General features: G+C 46.2%; 1 protein-coding gene across 4 annotated transcripts in view; it reads left to right on the plus strand.

The window, feature by feature from the left end:
• Positions 1–26,651, plus strand: part of LOC124616175 (regulator of G-protein signaling loco) — a 252,994-nt gene that overhangs the window by 91,820 nt on the left and 134,523 nt on the right. Inside the window, exon 1 of one of the 4 annotated variants that reach the window (XM_047144479.1) lies at positions 6,927–7,051. The exons of the other annotated variants lie outside the window; for them this stretch is intronic. Within the exon in view, the coding sequence (XP_047000435.1) occupies positions 6,983–7,051 (69 nt within the window). The 5' untranslated portion in view covers positions 6,927–6,982. Of the gene's footprint in view, positions 1–6,926; positions 7,052–26,651 lie in introns of those variants that run through there. 4 annotated transcript variants of the gene reach the window in all.

The following is a 26,651-nucleotide window of genomic DNA, read 5'->3' on the forward strand; positions in this document are numbered from 1 at the left end:
GTTTCCTTCCCTGTCTTCAACCATGCCCACGTAAACTGGGTGAACCCGAACTCCACCCACAAAATTTCGAAGATTGTTCAGGATTTCTGAGCATTTTGGTACAAGCGACCTGTGGTCTCCTGTGGCTCGTCACAGAGAAACTGCATTTCATTTGATTTCTTACCTCCTTTCGTCTTTGTGTCGGTACTACACTTAAAATATCCGCACACCGGCAGTTTCAGCAAGCCAAAGCGCCGGCACACTTTGCGCTTCACAGCAGGAACCACATTGCTGTACGGTGTGAACATCAGTGGATTGACCACGGTGGTCCAGTTCCATGACCAACTCGATCATTACAAATGTCATCAATCGACTACATCTTCAGATGGCTTGAGTAGAGCATGGTTTACAAGACTCCATCGATAGTGACAAAGTTATTGCTGCTGGGATTGTCGCAGCCGCGGAAACTCCTGGGTACTTGAAGGCGTAAGACAGTCGATGACGCGTCGGTGGACGTTATACTGTGGTCATGTAGGACGACATTATTAACAGTACCTGTAAGGGAACAGTTTTACGTACTGAGAGAACTGATTGACAACACTAAGATGAAAGTGTACGTGTTTCGCTTCACCTTATTACCGTATTTTTCACTGTTGTTAGGTATTTTCACAGACTTGTTTTGGATGTAGACATTCCACAGCTACCTGTTTTTCTTTTATTTATTTATTTTTTTCCCGTTCTTGCTACTAGTTTCTGGGGTGCCCTCATTTTCAAGCAATCCTGTATAAGCATAACACTTGAAGTGTGAGTCTCATAAAAATAGTATTTTCGTAAATTTGAATGTAACAGCATTAACGTGTCATTAATTTATGTAATAGACAATCGGAAGGTTAAAATATACAAAGCGTAAAATGTAGCTTCGTCGGAGTAGTACAGTAGGTATGATACACTTACAGGTAGTGAAGCTATCAGGGACTAGTAATTTAAACAATACAGTCAAAATAAATTTGTAATCAGATGGCTCTGAGCACTATGGGACTTAACTGCTGTGGTCATCAGTCCCCTAGAACTTAGAACTAATTAAACCTAACCAACCTAAGGACATCACACACATCCATGCCCGAGGCAGGATTCGAACCTGCGACCGTAGCGGTCGCGCGGTTCCAGACTGTAGCGCCTAGAACCGCTCGGCCACTCCGGCCGGCTAAATTTGTAATCAACGTCAGCTATTCTGAGCTGTATTTATCGTGAACATCTTGACAGTTTACTACACTATTCACTATCTCTTTTATTGATCATACGAAGCAAAGCTATTGCTTATACACTGACAAGGGAACCTCCCCATCGCACCCCCCTCAGATTTGGTTATAAGTTGACACAGTGGATAGGCCTTGAAAAACTGAACACAGATCAATCGAGAAAACAGGAAGAAGTTGTGTGGAACTGTGAAAAAAATAAGCAAAATATACATACTGAGTAGTCCATGGCAAGATAGGCAACTTCAACGACAGTGTGAGCTCAGGAGCGCCGTGGTCCCGTGGTTAGCGTGAGCAGCTGCCAAGCGAGAGGCCCTTGGTTCAAGTCTTCCCTCGAGTGAAAATTTAACTTTTTTATTTTCGCGAAGTTATGATCTGTCCGTTCGTTCATTGACGTCTCTGTTCACTGTAATAAGTTTAGTGTCTGTGTTTTGCAACCGCACCGCAAAACCGTGCGATTAGTAGACGAATGGACGTGCCTCTCCAATGGGAACCGAAAACATTTGATCGCAAGGTCATATGTCAACCGATTCCTCCACAGGAAAACACGTCTGATATATTCTATACGACACTGGTGACGGCATGTGCATGTGCATCACAGGAATATGTTGTCGACCCACCTAGCTTGCACACTTGGCGAATGGGTAAAAAGATTCTTCTACCTTGCCTGATTTAGGTTTTCTTATGTATGTGATAATCACTCTCAAAAAGTGATGAAAACATAAGAGTTTGTCAGAGAATAATTGTCTGAAAATAAAAAAATTAAACTTTTCTCTCGAGGGAGGACTTGAACCAAGGACCTCTCGCTTCGCAGCTGCTCACGCTAACCACGGGACCACGGCGCTCCTGAGCTCATACTGTCGTTGAAGTTGCCTATCTTGCCATGGACTACTCAGTATGTATATTTTGCTTATTTTTTTCATAGTTCCACACAACTTCTTCCTATTTTCTCGATTGATCTGTGTTCAGTTTTTCAAGGCCTATCCACTGTGCCAACTTATAACTAAATCTGAGGGGGGTGCGATGGGGAGGTTCCCTTGTGAGTACCTGTTTGTTACCTAAATTACATTTAGTGTTGTCTGTTGCGTAAACTGATGGCAGATTAATGTTGTTATAATCAAATTTACATTTTTATGATGTGACTCGGTTTTTTTACAATTTTTATACCGGATTGCTTGAAAATGTGGTACGACCGCAAAACTAGCAACAAGAACTTGAAACCATTTTGCCTGTTTTTCGACCGTGACTGTCTCAAGAAATATGTAAAGGTTTTTACTACCGCTACCGGTCACAAATTTATTAGCTAATGTCGCACAATAAATAAATAAATAATACGTTAGTTAACAAATTTTGTAACTGGTAGCGATAATTAAAAACCTTTACTAGCAGCAAGAACGAAAGTAAAATAAATGATGTAGCTTCGATACACTTTTTCCAATGCAAATTCTTCATCAGGTACGGGCCCGCAAATGAAATTATCCTTGAAAAGTAATGGAGAGGATCATGTATATTCGCAGAAACAAAAGTAAGAGGGATATTGTTTTTGTTGTTATTGTGGTTTCCGTCCGAAGACTGGTTTAATGGAACCCTTCTTGCTAGTCATTGCTGTACAAGCTTCTTCGTCTCTGCATAAGTAACGCAACCTACATCCATTATCCATTTTAACCTGCTTATTGAATTCAAGCCATGGCCTCGCTCTACAATTTTTACCCTCCCTCCCCGCTCTCTCTCTCTCTCTCTCTCTCTCTCTCTCTCTCTCTCTCTCTCTCTCTCTCTCTCACACACACACACACACACACACACACACACACACACACACTCACTTCATTCCGTTACAAAATTGGCAATTCCTAGATGATGCCTCGGAATGTGTCCTATCAACTGGTCTCTTCTTTTAGTCCAGTTGCGCCATGAAATTCTTTCCCCCCCCCCCCCCCCCCCCTTTGATGTAGTACCTCCTTATTTGTTATTCGATGTGGCCATCTAATATTCAGCATTCTTTTATACCACCACGTCTCAAAATCTTGTAATCTCTTCTTGCATGAGTTGTCCACGTTCAACTTCCATACAAGGCTACACTCCACACGAATATCTCGGTCGGGCACATAGTTTTAATCTGCCAGGAAGTTTCATATCAGCGCACACTCCGCTGCAGAGTGAAAATCTCATTCTGGAAACATCCCCCAGGCTGTGGCTAAGCCATGTCTCCGCAGTATCCTTTCTTTCAGGAGTGCTAGTTCTGCAAGGTTCGCAGGAGAGCTTCTGTAAAGTTTGGAAGGTAGGAAACGAGATACTGGCAGAAGTAAAGCTGTGAGGACGGGGCGTGAGTCGTGCTTCGGTAGCTCAGATGCTAGAGCGCCCGCGAAAGGCAAAGGTCCCAAGTTCGAGTCTCGGTCGGGCACACAGTTTTAATCTGCCAGGAAGTTTCATTTAAATCTATATTCGATGTTAATAAATTCCTCTTTTACCGAAATGCTTTCGTTGGTATTGCCTGTCTGCGTTTTATATCTTCCGCGCCTCGGACATCAGATATTTTGCTGCGCCCAAATAGCAAAACTCATCTATTACTTTTAGCGTCTCATTCCCTGATCTAAACCCCCTCAGCATTATCTGATTTGGTTCGATTACATTCCATTATACTGGGATAACAAAGTGAATAAATCGTAATAACATTATTACTCCTTCATAGAACTTCGGTATAACACGGGTCTTTTATAACAAAATATGGAGAAAATATCCCTGACAAAATCCAAAACTTTGTCGGCCTAGGAGGGCTTACCTACATAGCTGGGCACAAGACCGTTAATCGTTAATTAACGAAGTTAACTTTTCGAGCAACAGATTAACTTTTAAGTTAATTTTCTTTAACTTTCTTAGAGTTCGTTCATCATTAATCAGGTAGTTACAATTTACGACAAAAATGACGCCTCGACGATTGCGGAAATCATGTTCTGACAAGTTCGGATCATGTAGGTGTGTGGCTGCGCCGGAGCGCGGGCAGCTGATGTAAAAAATCAAAAATAACTGCAGGTGTTGGTTGTTTGTTGTTGTTTATTTTCTGAGTTCGCGTTAAGTATTTCTTTTTGTTGGTGGATTGACTAAGGAAACTAAAACATAGAATGGAATTCTAGCTCCACAAGTGACGAAAATCAGTGGCCGTGTTTAAATGGTTACGTTAATTTTGTATCCAGATCGGGAGAACTGTTTAATACTTTTCGATAGTAAAGTGTACTTGCGTAAAAAATCAGCAGTTAGGGCACACACTTTGGGCCTTAACAATTTGAAACAACACTTAAGGAAAGCACATGAACCGCTGTTATGTCCAGTTTGAAGAAACAGTGAAGACAGGGTCCGGCCGAGGAAAACCAAAAAGAAAAATCCATCTTTGACACTGAGATATCGACAGCTACTGGCTCAGTATCAGTAATCCGGTTAAAAGAATACAACAGAGAAGTACTGAGGGTCTTTTTGGCATTGCAGCAATTGGCGGCGGTGTGTCTCATGCTAGTGTGGACTAATGCATAGCTGCTGTTGTTGTGGTGTTCAGTCCTGAGACTGGTTTGATGCAGCTGTCCATGCATACAGTAAAGCTGCATGCCCTCGTGAAAAATTACGGCTGTAGTTTCCCCTTGCTTTCAGCCGTTCGCAGTACCAGAACAGCAAGGCCATTTTGGTTAGTGTTACAAGGCCAGATTTGTCACTCATCCAGACTGTTGCCCCTGCAACTACTGAAAAGGCTGCTGCCCCTCTTCAGGAACCACACTTTTAATGTATTTTCGATGTCCTTCGTGAATTTCCCGAACCAAAACATTTTTATTCCAGCAACCGTAATACGTTTGATTCACTTCTGATTTGACTACACACACAACATGAAATTTACTACACTGAAGAACCAAATAAATTGGTACACCTGCCTAATATCGTGTAGGGCCTCCGTTAGCACGCAGAAGTGCCGCATCATGACGTGGCATGGACTCAACTAATGTCTGAAGTAGTGCTTGAGGTAACTGACACAGTGAATCTTGAAGGGCCGTCCATAAATCCGTAACATTACGAGGGGGTGGAAATCTCTTCTGAACATTTGGTGGCCAGCGGAAGTGTTTAAGCTCAGGAGAGTGTTCCTGGAGCCACTCTGTAGTAATTCTGGACGAAAGGGGTGTTACATTGTCCTGCTGGAATTGCCCAAGTCCGCGGGAATGCACAATGGACACGAATGAATACAGGTGATCAGACAGGATGTCTTACGTACGTCTCACCTGTCAGTGTCGTATCTAGACGTATCAGGGGTCCCATATCACTCCAATTGCACACGCCCCACACCATTACAGACCCTCGACCAGCTTGAACAGTCCCCTACTGACATGCAGTCTCCATGGATTCGTGAGGTTGTCTCCATACCCGTACACGTCCATCCGCTCGATACAATTTGAAACGAGACTCGTTCGACCGGGCAACATGTTTCCAGTCAACAGTGCAGTGTCGGTGTTGACGGGCCCAGGCGAGGCGTAAAGCTTTGTGTCGTGCAGTCATCAAAGGTACATGAGTGGGCCTTCGGCTCCGAAAGCCTGGATCAATGATGTTTCGTTGAATGGTTCGCACGCTGACACTTGTTGATGGCCCAGCTCTGCAGCAGTTTGCGGAAAGGTTGCACTTCTGTCACGTGAACGATTCTCTTCAGTGGCCTTTTGTACAGTTCTTACAGGATCCGTGGATCTTTTTCCGGCCGCAGTACTGTCGGAGATTTGATGTTTTACCAGTTTTCTGCCATGGGGGAAAATCTCAGCTTCATAGCTACCTCGGGGATGCTGTGTGCCATCGCTCGTGCGCCGACTATAACACCACATGCAAACTAACTTAAATCTTGATCACCTCCCATTGTAGCAGCAGTAACCGATCTAACAACTGCGCCAGACGCTAACTTGTTGTCTTCGTTAGGCGTTGCCGACTGCAGCGTCGTATTCTGCCTGTTTACATATCTCTGTATTTGCATACGCAAGTAAAGCAACTACCTTTTTTTAATAACGGATTAACGATTAGCGAAGCTATTTTTTTAATTAATGTTGACCGTCTCTGGTTACCACGTAGTGAGAGACACTACAAACCCCACCCCGAAACTGCCTGAATGCTTTACGTTTTAACGGCGAGGATAGCCGCGAGGGATTAGCCGAGCGGTCTAGGGCGCTGCACTCATGGACTGTGCGGCTGGTCCCGGCGGAGGTTCGAGTCCTCCCTCGGGCATGGGTGTGTGTGTTTGTCCGTAGGATAATTTAGCTTAAGTAGTGTGTAAGCTTAGGGACTGATGACCTTAGCAGTTAAGTCCCATAAGATTTCACACACATTAACGGCGAGGATAGAAGTTGCGAGTGGACAGCCGCCAGCTGCTGGCCGAGGGTGCAAGCAGATGTGAAGGGGTGGGTAGTGTGAGAGGACAGGGCCGCGGCAAGTGCTCCTAATTGTGGGTAACGAGCGCCTTGGCGACGGTCCCGGCCGTCCCTATTGTCGCCAATTTGGCGGCCGCTGACGTGCCACTTGTGGCATGTTCTTGCGCGCGCCACTGCTGCTGCTGCTGCGTCGCGGAGCCGCGCCGCGTCGGTCGCTGAACCACAGCGCGGCACTGCACAGCGGGCGGTTTTCTATGACGGCTCACCTCGTCGCGAAAGGGGAGACAAAAAAGGCCGGTCGCGAACAGCAGCTCGGCTGCTCGGCCTTGCTCCTGCGATCATCGCCGGCGCAGTGCCTCGGCCGCCATGCGCGCCGTGCACACGCGCTGGTGCGTTACCAGGCTCGTCAGGGTCAACGGCTGGTTCCTCTTCTGGGTGAGTAGGCCCGAGGCCCACACACTTGCTGTAGTTTCGTTCAGCTCTCGCATTCAAATTTTTTCGAGACTTGCCAACGTCAGGGGCGTACGTCACTGGTATTCATTGCATACGCACTAATTTGCGCGCATTTTCCGCCCACAGAGAGGTGAATTACCACTTGTACTTCTGTGCTTGGGATAAACTTGTTGAGAATAACTACCTGCCAATTAAGAATGTTTGACGGTGGGATGGGGGGAGGGGAGGAGGGGGCGACGACGGTTCAGTCCCGCTTCCGGACATACAGATTTAGGTTTTCTGTGGTTTCCCGAAATCGTTCCAGGCAAATGCCGGGACGGTTCCTTTGGAAAGGGCACGGCCCACTTCCTTCCCCATCTTCGACGCACTCCGAGCTTTTGCTCCGTTTCTAATGATCTCGATGTCGACGGGACGTTAAACTCAATCTTCTTTCCTTCCAGAATCTTTTCGTTTCGCGCGCAAATGCTCGACCGACTGAGTCATTTGTCAAGACTCCTAAACTATGGAAATCGCTAGGGGAGGGATCGGGACGGTTTGTAGGATGTATAAGGACTTCCCATCGAAGCTTCTGCTCGCCCACATGTTGCCGAGGCTGTTTCGAGTATACTGCTGAAGTTTCCCTGACCAAGCCATTTACACATTGCCCATACAGCATCGATCTCTCCCCATGCGATTACCATACTTTTGGAGGCCTGGAGAAAGACATTCACGGACGTCGATTTGCTTCGAACGAAAAGGTACACGCCTGGGTACAGACACGGTTCCGTGGGCAACTGCAAACATTTTTCCATGAAGACATTGGCCGTCTTGTCTCGCAGACGGATGATGTTTTAATAGTTATGGTGATTACGTTAGAAATAATAAACAGTTTATTTACTCTTTTTCCACATGGCTCGTTTTTATTTGATTTCCCCTTATATTTCTGACGATTGCCTATATAATGACTCATTCATCATCATCCAATGATGTGGCCTCTTCGAGTCGTGGATTCAGGTAGGCTTTCAGCAGTCTTTTCCAAGTGGGACGGTCTTGGGCAGTTCTCTGCCAGGTGATACCAGCGATCTTCATATGCTATAATGACTCATTATAGCATATGAAAACTATATCACGTTCCGTATTACGTTTTACAAAACTTCTTCATTAAAATTAACTGTTTTCTGCTCTGTTTTAGCTACATAACTCAATGTTATTGAGCGTGAATGATTTTTCGAATGCTGTTGGCAAGTTTTCAATCAGATACCTCGCTCCCTTTGTAGTGATTGTTTACATTACGTAACCTCCTACAGCAGACGAGTTATTTATTTAGTTACTGTCAGTTGCTTCAGATTTTATTTCATTAATAGTAAAGTTCTGTGCCATAAATAAACATTGACTTACAGAGTTCTCAATAGCAGCAACGTACTTTCTTGAAACCGATAAGTTTCGGTCAAAGGTGAGAGAAATTTTAGAGAAGGCACACGATGCAATGACACAGTCTCGCTGATGCCGCAATAAGGTATGCGACCGCCGCTACACGAAGACAAAATGTCTAATGTTTAATAACCTTATATACTATTACTACTGCTACACTAGTGGCCATTAAAATTGCCACACCACGAAGATGACGTGCTACAGACGCGAAAAACGACACGAAGAAGATGCTGTGATGTGCAAATAATTAGCTTTTCAGAGCCTTCACACAAGGTTGGCGCCGGTGGCGACACCTACAACGTGCTGATATGAGGAAAATACCCAACCGATTTCTCATACACAAACAGCAGTTGACCGGCGTTGCCTGGTGAAATGTTGTTGTGATGCCTCGTTAAGGAGGAGAAATGCGTACCATCACGTTTCCGTCTTTGATAAAGCTCGGATTGTAGCCTATCGCGATTGCGGTTTATCGTATCGCGACACTGCTGCTCGAGTTGGTCGAGATCCATTGACTTTTAGCAGAATATGGAATCGGTGGCTCAGGAGGGTAATACGGAACGCCGTGCTGGGTCCCAACGGCCTCGTATCACTAGCAGTCGAGATGACAGGCATCTTATCTGCATGGCTGTAACGGATCGTGCAGCCACGTCCCGATCCCTGAGTCAACAGATGGGGACGTTTGCAAGAGAACAACCATCTGAAGGAACAGTTCGACGACGTTTGCAACAGCATGGACTATCAGCTCGGAGACCATGGCTGCGGTTACCCTTGACTCTGCATCACAGACAGGAGCGCCTGCGATGGTGTCCTCAACGACTAACCTGGGTGCACGAGTGGCAAAACGTCATTTTTTCGGATGAATCCAGGTTCTGTTTACAGTAACATGATAGTCGCATCCGTGTTTGGCGACATCCCGGTGAACGCACATTGGAAGCGTGTATTCGTCGTCGCCATACTGGCGTATCACACGGCGTGATGGTATGGGGTGTCATTGGTTACACGTCTCGGTCACCTCATGTTCGCATTGACGGCACTTTGAACGGTGGACGTTACATTTCAGATGTGTTACGACCCGTGGCTCTACCCTTCATTCGATCCCTGTGAAACCCTACGTTTCAGCAGGATAATGCACGATCGCATATTGCAGGTCCTGTACGGGCCTTTCTGAATACAGAAAATGTTCGACTGCTGCCCTGGCCAACACATTCTCCAGATCTCTCACCAATTGAAAACGTCTGGTCAATGGTGGCCGAGCAACTGGCTCATCACAATACGCCAGTCACTACTCTTGATGAACTGTGGTATCGTGTTGAAGCTGCATGGGCAGATGTACCTTTACACGCCATCCAAGCTCTGTTTGACTCAATTCCCAGTCGTATCAACGCCGTTATTACGGCCAGAGGTGGTTGTTCTGGTTACTGATTTCTCAGGATCTATGCACCCAGATTGCGTGAAAATGTAATCACATGTCAGGTCTAGTACAATATATTTGTCCAATGAATACCCGTTTATCATCTGCATTTCTTCTTGGTGTTTCTATTTTAATGGCCAGTAGTGTACTACTACTACTACTACTACTACTACTACTACTGCTACGTCGGCTACGCAATCCGCAGTCGGTCTTCCGCCTCGCCAGTCAGCCTCCTTCTTCGACCCATGTATTCCTGCAAGTCCCATCGTACTCATGTCCTCTGTGATCCCGTCAGTCCGTCTCAGCCGTGCTTTTCTCCTCGCTCTGCTACCTCTGATGCAATCATCCTGCACCTGCCTGGTGATCTGGCCTTCTCGACGCATTACGTGCCCTTACCAATTGAGTCTCCTCCCTTCAGTCACTGCCGCAATGCCCAGCGATTTGTACAGCCCCCGCAGCTCGCAGGCATATGGTAGGATCGGAATTTGATGTCCAGTTAGTGCGGAATACGCCTAATACAGTCAGCAGTACATGTCTGTTTCAAGTTTATTTCAACAGAGCGTGCAAATTTACTTTATCCTGCACATACAAACACGTAATATTCGCGAATGGCCCGTACAGCCGGGCGGCTTCTCTCTCTCCAAGCGTCAAGCCTTGTTGCTTTGAGGTTTGGTGTTGGGAAGCCCTTCAAACGGTCATTAAGATTTCTTGTCTTCAGGTCATCCCTTTGTGTGCGTTCCTCACCGTGTGAATCTGCAATAAATGATGTAATCATAATATATAGTCCATAAGGTACTATACAGTGCACGGATGAGTGTGCATCGTACCTACGTTATGATTTCTTTTCCATCCCACTCGCGTATTGGGCCAGATAGAAAAGACACTCTACATGTCTCGGTACGAATCCTAATCTCATCGTATTTTCGTGATCCCTATGCGCGATATACGATGGGGGCAGCATAATGATTGCATAGTCTTCTTCGAATACTGGTTCTCTACATTTACGCAATAGATTTCGCGAGAATGACATCGTCTCTCTGTCAAGAATTCTGATTTAAGTTTCCCGAGTATTTCTGTTACTCTTTCAGAAGCGCTATACTACCCTATTTACAATCCTTGGAGCGCGTCTCCGAATTTGTTCTATGTCTGTTCTCATGTCTACTTTATTTAAGAGATACAATCGCTGGAACAGTACTCTAGTCCGGTCGCACTAGCGTCTCGTATGCGTTTTCATTTACAGATGTAGCGCGTTTTCCCCAGAACCCTTCCAGCAACGTAATACCGAGTTTACATTATCGTCCCATTTAATATCGCATCTTAGTATTGCCAATATAAGCACTGTCTGATCAAAGGTATCGGACATCTAGTACTGAACATTATAGGGCGTGTCCTTCGCCTTCCTGACGCCTTGAACTCTGACGGGGACGAGTCAGTCAGGTGTCTGCTTGTCTGTGGAGGAATGGCGCCCCATTCATCCTGAAGAGCCGAGACGAAGGAGGTAATGATGTTGGACGGTGGAGTCTAGAGCGAAGTGGACGTTCTAACTCATCTCCAAAGCGTTCCCTTCCGTTCAGGTAGGCTTTCTGGACAGGACAGTCCACATCAGGAATGTTATTGCCCCAAACCATTGCCCCGCAGATGCTGCGTTATGGTAGCGTGCAGTGTCAAGTAGATACGAGGGTCGAATGAAAGGTAATGCCTCCACCTTCGTTAATTGGGTTTGGATGGGAATATTTTAATAAATCAAACGCAGAAATTATCCTTACAATGTGATCTTTAATTACCAGTAATCACTTTTCCACATAATCACCAGCCAATTGGATACATTTCCGCCAACGATGAACAAGTTTTCTGAAGCCGTGACGGAAGAAGTCGACACTCTTTTTCCGCAACCACAGCCTCACAGTCGCTCAACGTCTTCATCAGAAGTATAATGATGTCCCCGCAGGTCGTCTTTCATTATCGGGAACAGATGGAAGTCAGACGGTGCTAATTTGGACTGTATAGAGGGTGCCGTACTGTGGTGAGATTCAGTCTCTGAAGTTCTGCTGTGGTGGGACGTGAAGTGCGTGGTTTGGCATTGTCATGCTGCAGGAAGCCTTTTCCTTTTCGTTTCGGAGTTCGCAGCGTGTGATGTAACGCTCAGAATTTATTATTGTTCCACGATCAAGGAAATCAGCATGGATAACACCACATCTGCGTCCCAGAACACTGTGGTCATGATTTTTCCAGCTGAGAGCTGCGTCTTGTATTTCTTTTTCTGGGGCTAGTCTTTGTGTCGATATTCCATAGACTAACGTTTCGTCTCCGGGTCATAATGGTGGTCTCCTGTCACAGTTGGATGTAGAATGGTGTCACATTCGTTCTCGTAACGCGAGAGGAGTTGCTGGCAAATCTCAAGTGTGTGCACTTTCATTTCAGGAGTCAGTGTCTGGGGTACCCATCGTGCACAGATCTGCCGATAGCCAAGCAAAGCAATAATGTGACTCATACGTTCTTGTGAAATGTCGATTGTGCTTGCAGTTTCTATCTGAGTGCTGCGACGATCGTCCTGAATCAATCTGTCAACATTTTGCTTGTGAGACCCGGTGCTTGCTATCGCAGGACGTCCAACTCTTTGTTTGTCCCGCAGGTCGGGTGTTCGCGCCTCGACATCTTTAAACTTAATCGCCCAACGACGCACAGTACTCACATCAACGTAATCACCATAAACTGCTTTCATTCTCTGATGAATCTCCTGTGGGGTGACACCTTCTGCTGTCAAGAATTCAATGACTGCACGTTGCTTAAATCGCACTGACCGACCGTCTGCGTGGGGTTCCGTACTTCACACTGCTACAGCACAACCGTTCAATTCTAAGTCTTCCCGCCAACTGGAGCTGTAGAAAAGAGGCTACGGAACGAGCCAGTACCTGCCGCATACTAATGCTGCCAAGTGTTGAAGAGTTACGAAGGTGGAGGCATTACTTTTCAGTCATCCCTTGTACAAGGAATTATCGTCTCCGAACTGTAGCTCTACTGTATACAGTACACAGTGCTGTAAAATGTGTTCATGTCTTTCCGCATGTAGCGTTTTCTTAAGCGCAATAAGGAGACGACATCGTAACCACGAAAGGCACCCGCACTCCGTAACACCAACTCCTCCGCGCTTCATTGTTGGCACTACACATGATGGCTGGTAGCTTTCTCCAGAAATTCGCGTAATTCGAACCTTTGTGTGGGATTGCCACAGAGTATAGCATGATTCGTCAGTGTGGTTTGTGTTATATAGAAATCTCACAGCTGTGGCCACCCTGCTCAGCTTGCCTCACCAAGCGGCGGCTTATGTCACTTAGGCCCTAAATCGGCGCTTGTAATGGGTTTGTTTCTCAGGTGGCATCCAATGACTGAACCCTGTTCCAATTCTCTGATCTCTCCTGGCCGAACCAATTTACTGTTACTGCTTCTCTGCGCCTCCTTTTATAGTGGCGGCTCCACCTCTCGTGACAGGTAGTGGTCAACTTCACATTATATGGGGCTGTCCGGATACTTTTGATCAGATACCTTACTTACACGGTGTGACATGTTAAATTTGTTCGCTACTGATCTTTTAATCATATAGTATCGGCTTCTTTCTCTTCGTTGTACGCATTCTCTCACTTTTATCCACATTTAAAGGGATGAGCCATTCACTACACAATCAAATGTAAAATATGTTTTGCTTGAGGCTTTCCCGTCGGACTAGTTGTAAATATGGTTGTGGGGCGAGACATAGGATGTCGTCGTGAAATTTCTACAGTATTTCGTCGGCGCATCTGACATCTTCAGGTGCAGCGAACACACAGCGGAGGTTGTGACCGAAGGCTCCTGTTTATGGAAGACTCCTAATTATGACAGTCTGAGAAGAAACTGCGCTGGAGTGAACGCGCCAAATTCGGTGACAAATACCATATCTGCGCTATTGGGCACCAAATTTGGTGCATTCACGCCTGTGGAGTTTCTTCTCAGACTGTCAGAAATAGGTTTCGGTCACAGGCTCACCAGTGTATTCGCCTCACCTGAATGGATCAGTTGCGCTGACGAAATACTGTATGTAGAAATTTCACGAAGACATCCGAGCACCATATTTGCAAATGTAAAGTAGTTGTTAACCGAGCTTGGGTCGGGAGCAGCACTGCTACCTGTGGCCAGGTGAGCGACACACTGGAGCCGAGTTGCAGCCTGCTGCGGGACGAGTAGTAGACAGGCGGCAGCGAGTTCCTTTGTTAAGAGCAAAGACGCGCAGTGCAGCGCAGCTGGCGGCGGACGCGGACGGTTTGCGCAAGGCGCGCCGCGCGCGTGCACCTGATTGTCTGCCGTGGCGGGCGGGGCGTGCCCCACAGGCCCGGTTCCGGCGCGGCCCCGCCGCGTCCGGCCGCCGCGCTGGCTGAGGCGCAGATGCGCCACTAGCTGCTGTGCGCTCGCGTACTGCGACCCTAGAGCGAAAATATGCGAAATAGGATTTACAGAAGAGAAAGCGAAGGAACGAACATCGGAAATACGGGAAGCATTGAATTACAATTTGTGCCACAGCCGGGACTTCCTGGATCTGCTGCTTACTAGGCAGATGCGCTAACCACTACAACTACTTTAGCTTTGTGGCTATCACAGCTGCACAGACCAGCGTAGTCCAGTGGCCTCACGAACTTCAGTTCACACCTTGCGCCCGTTTTCCGTTTTTTTAATGGTCAGTATTGTCAAGGCTCTCCGACACTGGAATAGCGCCCCGGCTTTGTACGCGCCCCGGCTTTGTACGTGATGGGGAAATCGTGCTTGTAGCTCAGACACAGGTGATATTTTAGCAGAGCGATGTAAGAAGGGGAAAATGGGCTGAATGTGTGAATTGAAGTTCTCGTTGGGAAGGGCAATGGGCTAGGGTAATCTGTGTAGTTGTGGTACCCACAATGTGTTGCGGTTACCACATCTGCCTAGTAAGCAGGAGACCCGGGTTCAAGTCGCAGCTGGGGCAAAAATTTTAATTCATTGCTTCAGCTTCTGCTCTTATCGAAGACAAAGTTGGAGTCTCATATGTCACCAGGAAAATGTAATTCCGTCAGACCAACAGGACATTGTAGCATGTTCTGTATATTATTTTTTAACACTAACGTTGTAGCAATAAAACTGATTAACTTATATTGCGTCCAACGTATTATAGTCGCAAAGGAGAGCAGAAGCTTACAACTTGGCGTAGGTAATGAAAAATTAGGTGTCGTAATTTGTATGAAAACATGAAATGCGTGGACACAGTCCACGTAACACTGAATTGTAGCCCCGGTTTTCCTTTATCATTGATCCTGAACAATGCACGTAGCGGTTGGTTATAATTAAAGAGCAGCTACTCAGAGGGGTCCAGTGTATGCCGTAATTATTGTACTGCAGCGAAACTTGGTAGATACGCTAATGTCTTAACGTGCAACTGATGTACCTTCGAATAAAATTAGTTCAAGTTTTGGCCTCCAGGTGCAAATCTGGCGCTGCACAGCGTCTCATCGACCGAAACATGCACTTGTTCGTCCGAAGCAAATCGACGTCCACGAATGTCTTTCTGCAGAGGGAGCCCACATGTTGCCAAGGATGTTTCGACCAAGCTCTAGAAGTTTCGCTGCGAAGCCCTTACACATCTTCCGTGCAGTCTCGATCTCTCCCCATGCGATTCCATGTTTTTATAGCCCGAAGAAAGACATTCATGGCCATCGATTCTCTTCACTCGAAAGTTTGTACCCATGCGTACAGTCATACGTTCTTTAGGCAACCGCAAAAAATTTTTGCACAAAGGCGCTGACCGTCTCGTTTCGCAGTGGGATAAATACAGGGTGGCTTTTTCCACCGTGTAGAAACTACAGGGATTGATCGATGACAGGATACGGAACAAAAAAAGGTCTAATGAACTTAGGTCCGATAATGCATGGTGTCCATGCTATAAACCATTTATTCAATCCTGCTTTGTTACAGAGACTGCAATCTAGTATGCGCTGTACCATGCAGCAACAGTTACAGTATATTTTGAAAATGATTTCCTTGTGTTCCGTCTCTCACGTTCACATCGGCCAGGCTGCATACGAACAGTGCCAAAGGCAGCATGAATACCCTGCTCCAGTGTCTCCACATCTGGAATGGGCTGTGGATACACGATACTTTTGAGATGGCCCCATAGCCAGAAATCGCGTGGGTTGACATCCAGTTAACGAGCAGGCCATGCAACTGGACCCTCTCGTCCGATCCATCGACCAGGGAAGACACGATTGAGATGCGTCCGGACGTTATGGCGAAGTGGGCTGGAGCACCATCATTTAGCAGCCACATAACCCATCGAATCACCAATGGCACTTCACCCAGTAGGAGAGGTGAATCAAGAAGCGCCGATGGTTCCGGCTTGTTAGACGACGTGGAAGGAAGACTAGTCTCAAAATATCGTCGCCAGTTATCCCGGCCCACACATTCCGGCTGCACAGATGCTGATGATTCGCTATCGCCATACCATAGGGGTTCTGCTTACTACGCCACAGATGACTGTTATGAAAGTTGAAGTTACGACTGCGCGTAAAGGTGGCCTCATCTGTGAATAGGTGGATGACGCAAATCCCGGAACCGTGGAAACCAGTTACAGAACTGCTCTTGATGTGGAACGTGTGTCGCTAGTAAGCCCTGCAAAGGCCGTAACTCATAAGGGTAGTTAACAGTTGTCATGGAGAATATTCCACACGGTCGTTTGGCTTACCCTGTACTGACGAGCCAATTGCCTGGTACTGACACGGCGGTCGCCTTTCACATTTTCTTCCAAATCTGATGCCCGGATATTTCGGGTACGTCCTTCATGATTTCCTGTTTCGGACAAACGGCGAAACACTGTTGCAAACACTGAATGCTGTGCGTGTTGTCGGCGGGGATAAGTGTCCTTATACAACCTTGCAGCTCGTCGCCCGTTGCCATTTGTGTTTCTGTAAGTAAACACCATGTCAGCAAGCTCTCGATTCGGATACGGAACCATTGTGTACAACGCTGTGTCACATCCACTACAAGGTGATTCAGCAAGAGAAGTGAATGGGACACAACATTACCAACTACCATGGCAGGAGAGGGCACTAGGCCATGACGTTTGAGGAACACTACCACCCTCTAGGAGGAAACCATGCATACTGCAACCATGGCTGCGTGGTACAGAGCGTATTAGACCGCAGTCTGTGTAACAAAGTATGGCTGAATAAAGGGTGGTCTCAAGCATGGAAACAAGTTCATTAGACCTTTTTTGTTCCGTAACCTCTCATAGATCAATCCCTAGAGTTTGTATACGGTGGAAAAAATCACCCTGTGTATCAACAGTTACGGTGACTGCTTTTCGAGTAAAAAACGTTTACTTACTTCCTATCCATCTACCTCGTTTTCATTTGACTGCCCCTTATATATATTTCTTGTCAGCAACATTACAGTCTCTTCGGACCACTGCATCGCTCGTGCACCTCGTGTCAACAACATCAAAAGTATAGAAGATAGGGAAAAAAAACTTTCTGTGGCTGCTAGCGCCGAAGCTTAGGGGACTCTAATTTCCTTTAATGATTCACTGATAAACGGACAGCTGGCGGAACACTAACGAGCAATTGCTAATGCGAACCAAACAGCGAATGCTAGCGTTTACATAATGGAGAATCCTCGTTCGTTGTTGCACGTTCACGTGTGATCGCTTCGATGTAAAAAGAGGTTTTATGGAGAGCATAAACAACGTCGTCGGACAAAATATTTGTCGCCTCTTTAAAGGGGGACACTGGTCGCTTTGGAACGCTGTCGCTAGTGCATAACTTGTCTTGTGACAGCCAGAGCGAGAGCACCAGCAGCAGCGAGTACTGTTTGTATAAAGAGTTTATTTTGCATTTTGTTTACGACCTTCCACTAAGGAAGGGATTCTATTTGTGTTTATCTGCTCTGCATAGTAACTAACAGTTCTTGACAAAACTTTACGTAGTTTTCGTGTTAGATTTCTTAGTGTTTTCTTGATCGTTTAGAACAGAAAGCGCCCTAAAACCGTCTTTTGTTTGTTTCGCGGCCGTTAGCCACTAGTCACTTGAATCAGCAGTTGTCTTGTGACAGCCAGAGCGAGAGCACCAGCAGCAGCGAGTACTGTTTGTATAAACCGTTTTTGTACTTATTTGCTGCGCTTAGCTTTTAAATAGTTTTTCTGGGAAAACCTAGCGTAGTTTTCGCGTCTCGTATTTCAGTGAGTGTTTCTTGATTATCAGAGTAGCTCATCAGAAGATTATCTTGGGAATTTGTCACCGTATAGAGTAGGGTAAACATAGTCATGTGTAGGGACTGTGGTTGTTGTGAGCGGACGCAAGGAGAATTAGCCACTCTTCGGGGGCAGGTGGAGGCTTTGTCTGTTAGGCTCATCGAGCTCGAGGCGCAGGCGTCGGCTCGTAGTGGCGTTGGGGCAACTGTGGTGAGACCTATGCCTACTTCGGTGGCCTTGGAGTCGCATGGAACCCCTGATGTCGCTGCGTCTTCCGGCAGTGAGCATCTTACCGGTCAGCCATCACTCCAGGGTGAATGGCGGACAGTGGTGGGCTCGCGCGTGCCTGGCCGAAAGGCGAAGGTGGGATCTGGCCGCGTGGCAGCTGCCTTACCCCTTTCCAACAGGTACGGGGTGCTTCCTAGTGGTGATGACATCGTTTCCGAGCCACCACAGGATGCCTCGCCTGTTGGGCCAGTGGCCGATTCTCCGGCAAGGTCCCGACAGTCACAGAGGGCGGGCCTATTAGTTATAGGGAGCTCCAACGTTAGGCGGGTTATGGAGCCCCTTAGGAAAATAGCGGGTAGGTCGGGGAAGAATGCCAGTGTGCACTCGGTGTGCTTGCCGGGGGGTCTCGTCCGTAATGTGGAGGAGGCCCTTCCGGCAGCTATTGAACGCACTGGGTGTGACCGGCTGCAGATAGTAGCACATGTCGGAACGAATGACGCCTGCCGCTTGGGTTCTGAGGCCATCCTTGGTTCCTTCCGGCGGCTGGCTGATTTGGTGAAGACAACCAGCATCGCACGCGGAGTGCAAGCTGAGCTTAATATCTGCAGCATAGTGCCCAGAGTCGATCGCGGTCCTCTGGTTTGGAGCCGTGTGGAGGGTCTAAACCAGAGGCTCAGACGACTCTGCGACTATAATGGTTGCAAATTCATCGACCTCCGTTATTGGGTGGAGAACTGTAGGGCCCCCCTAGACAGGTCAGGCGTGCACTACACACCGGAAGCAGCTACTAGGGTAGCAGAGTACGTGTGGCGTGCACACGGGGGTTTTTTAGGTTAGAGGGACCCCCCCTTGGGCGAAACGATAAAATACCTGACGGCTTACCAGAGAGGACATTATCATCGTTGATAAAGAACGTCCGTCCTCAGAGACCAAAAACAGGAAAAGTCAAAGTAATATTGGTAAACTGCAGGAGTATCCAGGGCAAGGTTACTGAATTAGTATCTCTTATTGAAGGAAATAGTGCGCATATAGTATTAGGAACGGAAAGTTGGTTAAAACCGGAAGTGAACAGTAACGAAATCCTAGACACAGAATGGAATATATACCGCAAGGATAGGATAAACGCCAATGGTGGAGGAGTATTTATAGCAGTAAAGAATTCAATAATATCCAGTGAAGTTATTAGCGAATGCGAATGTGAAATAATCTGGGTTAAGTTAAGTATCAAAGGTGGGTCAGATATGATAGTCGGATGCTTCTATAGACCACCTGCGTCAGCAACCGTAGTAGTTGAGCGCCTCAGAGAGAACCTGCAGAACGTCGTGAAGAAGTTTCGTGATCATACTATTGTAATAGGGGGAGACTTCAATCTACCAGGTATAGAATGGGATAGTCACACAATCAGAACTGGAGCCAGGGACAGAGACTCTTGTGACATTATCCTGACTGCCTTGTCCGAGAATTACTTCGAGCAGATAGTTAGAGAACCAACTCGTGAAGCTAACGTTTTAGACCTCATAGCAACAAATAGACCGGAACTTTTCGACTCCGTGAATGTAGAAGAGGGTATCAGTGATCATAAGTCAGTGGTTGCATCAATGACTACAAGTGTAATAAGAAATGCCAAGAAAGGAAGGAAAATATATTTGCTTAACAAGAGTGATAGGGCACAAATCGCAGAATATCTGAGTGACCACCATCAAACGTTAATTTCTGAGGAAGAGGATGTGGAACAAAAATGGAAAAAATTCAGAAACATCGTCCAGTACGCCTTAGATAAGTTCGTACCGACTAAGGTCCAAAGCGAGGGGAAAGATCCACCGTGGTATAACAATCATGTACGAAAGGTACTACGGAAACAAAGAAAGCTTCATCATAGGTTTAAGAGTAGTCGAATCATAGCTGATAAGGAAAAGCTGAACGAAGCGAAAAAGAGCGTAAAGAGAGCAATGAGAGAAGCATTCAACGAATTCGACCATAAAACATTGGCAAACAATCTAAACAAGAACCCTAAAAAGTTTTGGTCATATGTAAAATCGGTAAGCGGATCTAAATCCCCTATTCAGTCACTCGTTGACCACGATGGCACCGAAACAGAGGACGACCGAAGAAAGGCAGAAATACTGAATTCAGTGTTCCGAAACTGTTTCACTGCGGAAAATCGTAACACGGTCCCTGACTTCAGCCGTCGCACGGACGCCAAAATGGAAAATATTGAAATAAACGATATCGGAATTGAAAAACAACTGCTATCACTTAGTAGCGGAAAAGCATCCGGACCAGACGAGATACCCTTAGGATTCTACAGTGATTATGCTAAAGAACTTGCCCCCTTTCTATTAGCAATTTATCGTAGATCGCTGGAAGAACGTAAAGTACCTAGCGACTGGAAGAAAGCGCAGGTCGTTCCCATTTTCAAGAAGGGTCATAAATCAGATGCGAATAATTATAGGCCTATTTCGCTTACGTCAATCTGTTGTAGAATAATGGAACATGTTTTGTGTTCTCGTATTATGACGTTCTTAGATAATACAAATCTCCTTCATCATAACCAACATGGATTCCGCAAACAGAGATCATGTGAAACTCAGCTCGCCCTATTTGCCCAAGAAATTCACAGTGCCGTAGACACTGGCGAGCAGATTGATGCCGTATTCCTGGACTTCAGGAAGGCATTTGATACGGTTCCGCACTTACGTTTAGTGAAAAAAATACGAGCTTACGGAATATCGGACCAGGTTTGTGATTGGATTCAGGATTTCCTAGAAGAAAGAACACAACATGTCATTCTTAACGGTTCAAAATCTGCAGATGTAGGGGTAATTTCGGGAGTACCGCAGGGAAGCGTGATAGGACCTTTATTGTTTACAATATACATAAATGACTTAGTTGACAACATCGGTAGCTCCGTGAGGCTATTTGCAGATGACACGGTTGTCTACAAGAAAGTAGCAACATCAGAAGACTCGTACGTACTCCAGGAGGACCTGCAGAGGATTAATGCATGGTGCGACAGCTGGCAGCTTTCCCTAAACGTAGATAAATGTAACATAATGCGCATACATAGGGGCAGAAATCCATTCCAGTACGATTATGCCATAGGTGGTAAATCATTGGAAGCGGTAACGACCGTAAAATACTTAGGAGTTACTATCCGGAGCGATCTGAAGTGGAATGATCACATAAAACAAATAGTGGGAAAAGCAGGCGCCAGGTTGAGATTCATAGGGAGAATTCTAAGAAAATGTGACTCATCGACGAAAGAAGTAGCTTACAAAACGCTTGTTCGTCCGATTCTTGAGTATTGCTCATCAGTATGGGACCCATACCAGGTTGGATTAATAGAAGAGATAGACATGATCCAGCGAAAAGCAGCGCGATTCGTCATGGGGACATTTAGTCAGCGCGAGAGCGTTACGGAGATGCTGAACAAGCTCCAGTGGCGGACACTTCAAGAAAGGCGTTACGCAATACGGAGAGGTTTATTATCGAAATTACGAGAGAGCACATTCCGGGAAGAGATGGGCAACATATCACTACCGCCCACATATATCTCGCGTAATGATCACAACGAAAAGATCCGAGAAATTAGAGCAAATACGGAGACTTACAAGCAGTCGTTCTTCCCACGCACAATTCGTGAATGGAACAGGGAAGGGGGGATCAGATAGTGGTACAATAAGTACCCTCCGCCACACACCGTAAGGTGGCTCGCGGAGTATAGATGTAGATGTAGATAACTTGATACTAGGCGGTCTCGTGGCCGCCTACAGCTGCCTTAACTCACGGCGCAGTAAGATGGGTCGATGTGGGGGCGTGACAGAAGGCAGAAAGCAACTGTGGTCTTCGGACGTTCCCAGGACCACACCGTGAATCAAGTCGTCCAATTTGTTGATGCATCAACGCATATTGTCCATCTTTTAGACAAGGAATGGTGTACTGTTCGCAGCCCTATAACACTGCGAAAATACACTAGTCATAAAAAGATCCTAGACGACTATCGTATTCAGACTAGAAAGGAACTGCTGCTGGTAGTTAATGCAGGTCCATCCCAAAACCAGCTGCCGAACGGACATTGAACTGGGAACTACATGCGATGGACACTTGGAGTCGGACATGGCTCACAGCAGCACGTCTTCGAGGGTATAACAATGCAATTACCTCCGTTCAGTGCGACGACTTTACGCCGCCTTACTGGGAAGGCCTATACGCCCGTATGGTGCCGTTTTAGTTTTCGACGTCGGAGCCATCATCTTGCTGCATCAATAAGCTCCCTATCATCCACGTACTGCTTCGCTTCATTGGTCCTAACAGATGGAAATTGGATGATGCAAGATCGGGGCTGTAGGGTGGATGAGAAAGAAAAGTCTAATGAAGTTTTGTGAGCTCCTGTTGGGTGCGCAGACTTGATTGAGGCCTTGTGTTGTTATGTAGAAGGAGAAGTTCGTTTGCATTTTTGTGGCGACGAACACACTGAAGTTATTTGTTCAATTTCCTGAGGCTAGCACAATACACTTCACTTCATGGAGTGCCGCTTTGCTTCCAGTTAGGCATAATGAACCCACGTTTCATTGCCTGTGAAGGTGTGTGAAGGTGTTTGACAAAAATTGTCACAATCGGCCTCGTAACGCGTAAGCAATTCTGCACAGATGCTCCTTCGTTGCCCTTTATGGTCTTCTGTTAGGCGGAGAAAAGTACCACAATTGGTAAACTAGTGTTTCAGCACTACCAATAGAGACGTCCAATTGTGCAGCGAGGTTTTCGACTGGGATTCCTCGATCACCTGGAATGAGTGTGTCCGCACGTTCCAACATTGCAGGAGACGCAGCTGTGTGCGGGAGATCTGAGAGATTTGTGCGATCTTGCTGCGATGATGACAGACGCCTCGCTCAACGACTCTACCGTGCATTTATTCACTGCCAGGTCTCCGTAGACGTTCTGCGAACGCCTTTGATTATCTTCGATGCTCTGGTTTTCCACCAAAAGACATTTAATGAGAGCTTTCTGCTAGGAACGCACTCTGTTACAGAGGCCATTTTGAAAGTTATGTACAGCGGCCGCCACGTATGGGAACTTCATGAAACTATTGGGCCTGATGTCGGAATATTCCACGATATCCCACAACCCAATTTTCTCAACCGAAACTGGCCGAGATAAAAAATGTGTTGCATTACTTATTGAACGCCCCTTGTAGCTGTCTACATTCCCTCTGACGAGTTTTGCCCTTTCCTCTATATCTTCTTGATGACTATGCATTGGACCCGCTTGTCCTCCAAGATGACGACAGCGACAGCCGTATTGACAGTGCTGCACGCATACATTCCTGGTTTGCGAACGTTCAGGCAAACAGCATCTCGACGTTCAATTTAGATTCCGTAGGAAATGTTTGGGAACATTTTAAACAACGGGTGAAACGCAACGATCAGCATCCCCGCAATTTTGTTGCTGTATAGTGTATAGGATCTGATCATCATCGGTTGGCTACAGCGGGATGTCGCACTGCTTTAGAAACTTATAGACTATTTTACTCGCCTAATTCAGCACGTAATAAAGGGTAGAGCCGGTGTTACACAATATTAACGTGACATCTCCTGAGCGTAACTCTTTTTTCCGGTGTACTTAATTGTAACATCTTGGTACAATTTGTAAACAGTCAGTGTGTAAGCTAACATGTAAAGCTGTCGAGGAAAATATGCTACGCAAATCCATAGGACTACAGAAATCTAAGTGGTTTTCTTGCAGGGTTTCTGCCTAACTAAAACCGAAGCTGTCTCCTGAATTTCAAGCAAAGTCTCCGAATCGCGTCGTTATTGAAGGGTTAAAGTTTAGTAACTGATAACGTGGTGTGAATTTATTTGTAGCTTAAAGGACCCTTCCATCTAGTGTTTCGTAAGTGTAACCTGATCACTGATGCTCAAGTGGTACACATAACGACTCAAACTATTTTAGTGCGGTTTTCTGTGTGAGGCGGTCGACAAAGCAACGAGCGTTTTCCGGTACTGTCAACTTCCTATTTACCTGTACACTGGATGTGTCTCGTAAGAACTGTCGGGCGCATTTTTTTCTATTTTTGCAAATTCGTTTTTGGTATGTGTAGATGACGTCAGCCCTAATAAACACTGCTTATTTCGCATTTCATACGACTCTCTGTGTCCAAAGAAAACGAAGGTTTATTTTTCGTTACATACAGTTTGTTTTTGAAGTGGAATTGTTTGCGATCTAGTAGTACACCGCCCCCAAAGTAATCTAGTGCGTTATTCAGTCTAACAATGTCTGAACCAGGGACAGCAAACCACGATAAATAGCCAGTAGTCGAGCAGCGCCTGAGTAACGTTACTGTGTGGCGTTATAGCAGACACGTAGTGCGGTGGGATCCGACATTCAAGTTGTGGTAAGTCGAGTAAGGAAGAGGTGGCGAACAAATCTTAGCCGAACTTCGCCTGTTGTTATGGATTGATTTAGAGTGTGGCGGAGCGCGTGCCACTAAGCCATAGCATTAGTACATTTCAGAGCAGTATCGCTTTCAAGACATTTTCGCAGGAAGGCTTGTTGTTTCATTCTCCATACCCCTAAGACGATATTATCTATTTTAGTGTACTGTTCTTTTAAAGAACAGCCGTCTCGAGCGTCCTGTAACACTCTCCACATTGGTAAACATTTGTTGCTCACACTGCCGTCATCTACTGTGAAACTGATGTAGCGGTCAACAGTGCTGTTGCCAACACCAGTTTGTAAGTGATTAATAATGGTAGTGCTCTGTTCACTACTAAATCTGTGTCAGGATGTGAGCGCCGGCGGCTGCCATACTTAACGTGTACTGAGTGAAACCGAGCACCAGCGACAAAACTTTGGAAGCTGCTGAGGGACATTTTCTGAGTATTTTGGTACTAGTTCCCTGTGGCCATCTGAAAATATCTTCACAGCATTGCAAATGTCGACGGTATTCGCTGTGTTTCTTGTTGGCAAACAAACTTGGCCCATCCGCCGCTGCTGTTGACAGCAGTAATGTCCACTTTACTCTTCGCTTCTGTTCACTGCTGCTGGATTCTGTCTCGAGTTTGTTGTCCGATAGTGCTAGTACGTTATCAGTAATAAGCAACGATATGTATAGGTTTACAACAGCTTTGTGTGGCTCAGTTGCCTGGTGCAAGGACGCCACTTCTGCGACTTGCGTGTCCCTAACCTACCCCAGTTACCCAACCGGGGAAAGGGGACGTACAGTTTAACGTGGTCTAGTGGCTAGCGTTGCTGCCTCTGGATCAGAGGGTCCCAGGTTCGGTTCCCGGAAGGTTTGGGGATTTTCTCTGCCCGGGGACTGCGTGTTTGTGTTGCCCTCATCATTTCTTCGTCATTCGTGACCGTGGCGATAGTGGACTGCGTAAAGATAGGAACTTTGTACAGGCGCTGATAACCGCGCTTTTGGGCGCCACACAAACCAAACATCGTCATCGAACAGTGAATCGCTTCTGGCAACGCGTCACATCGTTGAGAGGTGATGGTTGTGTTGAAACCAGAGTGAAGAATCGAGGCCCGGCAGGGATTAGATCCCGTGATCTCTCGGTTAACAGGGACACGCTCCTGCCCTCTTTTTTCTCTGCATTTGGTCTGGGCGGATGTCACATGTCGCCTCTTCAAGTTCATCGTTGACTACTTCAGTCATTTATTTATTTATTTATTACGGAGCGTAGGCAGCACTCCCATCGAAGACGCCGAGCTACCGCGCCGGCTACCGCTAGAGCACCAGGCCCGACAGGTTTACTGATGAGATTCCCGATGTGCACCTCTTGTATTGCTTCACTAAATGCAGTGGAGGAGCATCAAAACGACTCTATGCTGAACTTTCCTCGCAACGAAGGCAACCGTATCACAGTAGATTTGCATTGTTGTATTACTCTGTATTTTATGTTACACGCTTCTGTGTTTGTGTATTGGACACTTTTCCACTAGCGTGAAGGTATTTTCAGTGAATCCAAGTAATTGAGATAACAAACCGAATAAATTATTACTTTGTTACGAGCCACCGAAGAGCTTCCGGAAAAGCAGAAAGCGTCCCTGAATAACCTCTGAAATTTTGTCGGAGTTTGGGTTCACCCTGTAATTGAAGATATAATTTGCACTTTACCTGGCTTTCTCTAACGTATCTGATCACTTAAAAATGGCTATAGAGGTAGCTATCACCTAATAGTGTAAGATGTGTAGACCTTTGTCTAACAACTACAGCAAAATAAAGGAATAATGACATCCCGTAATGATTCATTAGTAGTGTTGAATCGAGTCTTTTATTTTCACACGGT

Source organism: Schistocerca americana, chromosome 1, assembly GCF_021461395.2.
Source record: "Schistocerca americana isolate TAMUIC-IGC-003095 chromosome 1, iqSchAmer2.1, whole genome shotgun sequence".
Taxonomy (NCBI): domain Eukaryota; kingdom Metazoa; phylum Arthropoda; class Insecta; order Orthoptera; family Acrididae; genus Schistocerca; species Schistocerca americana.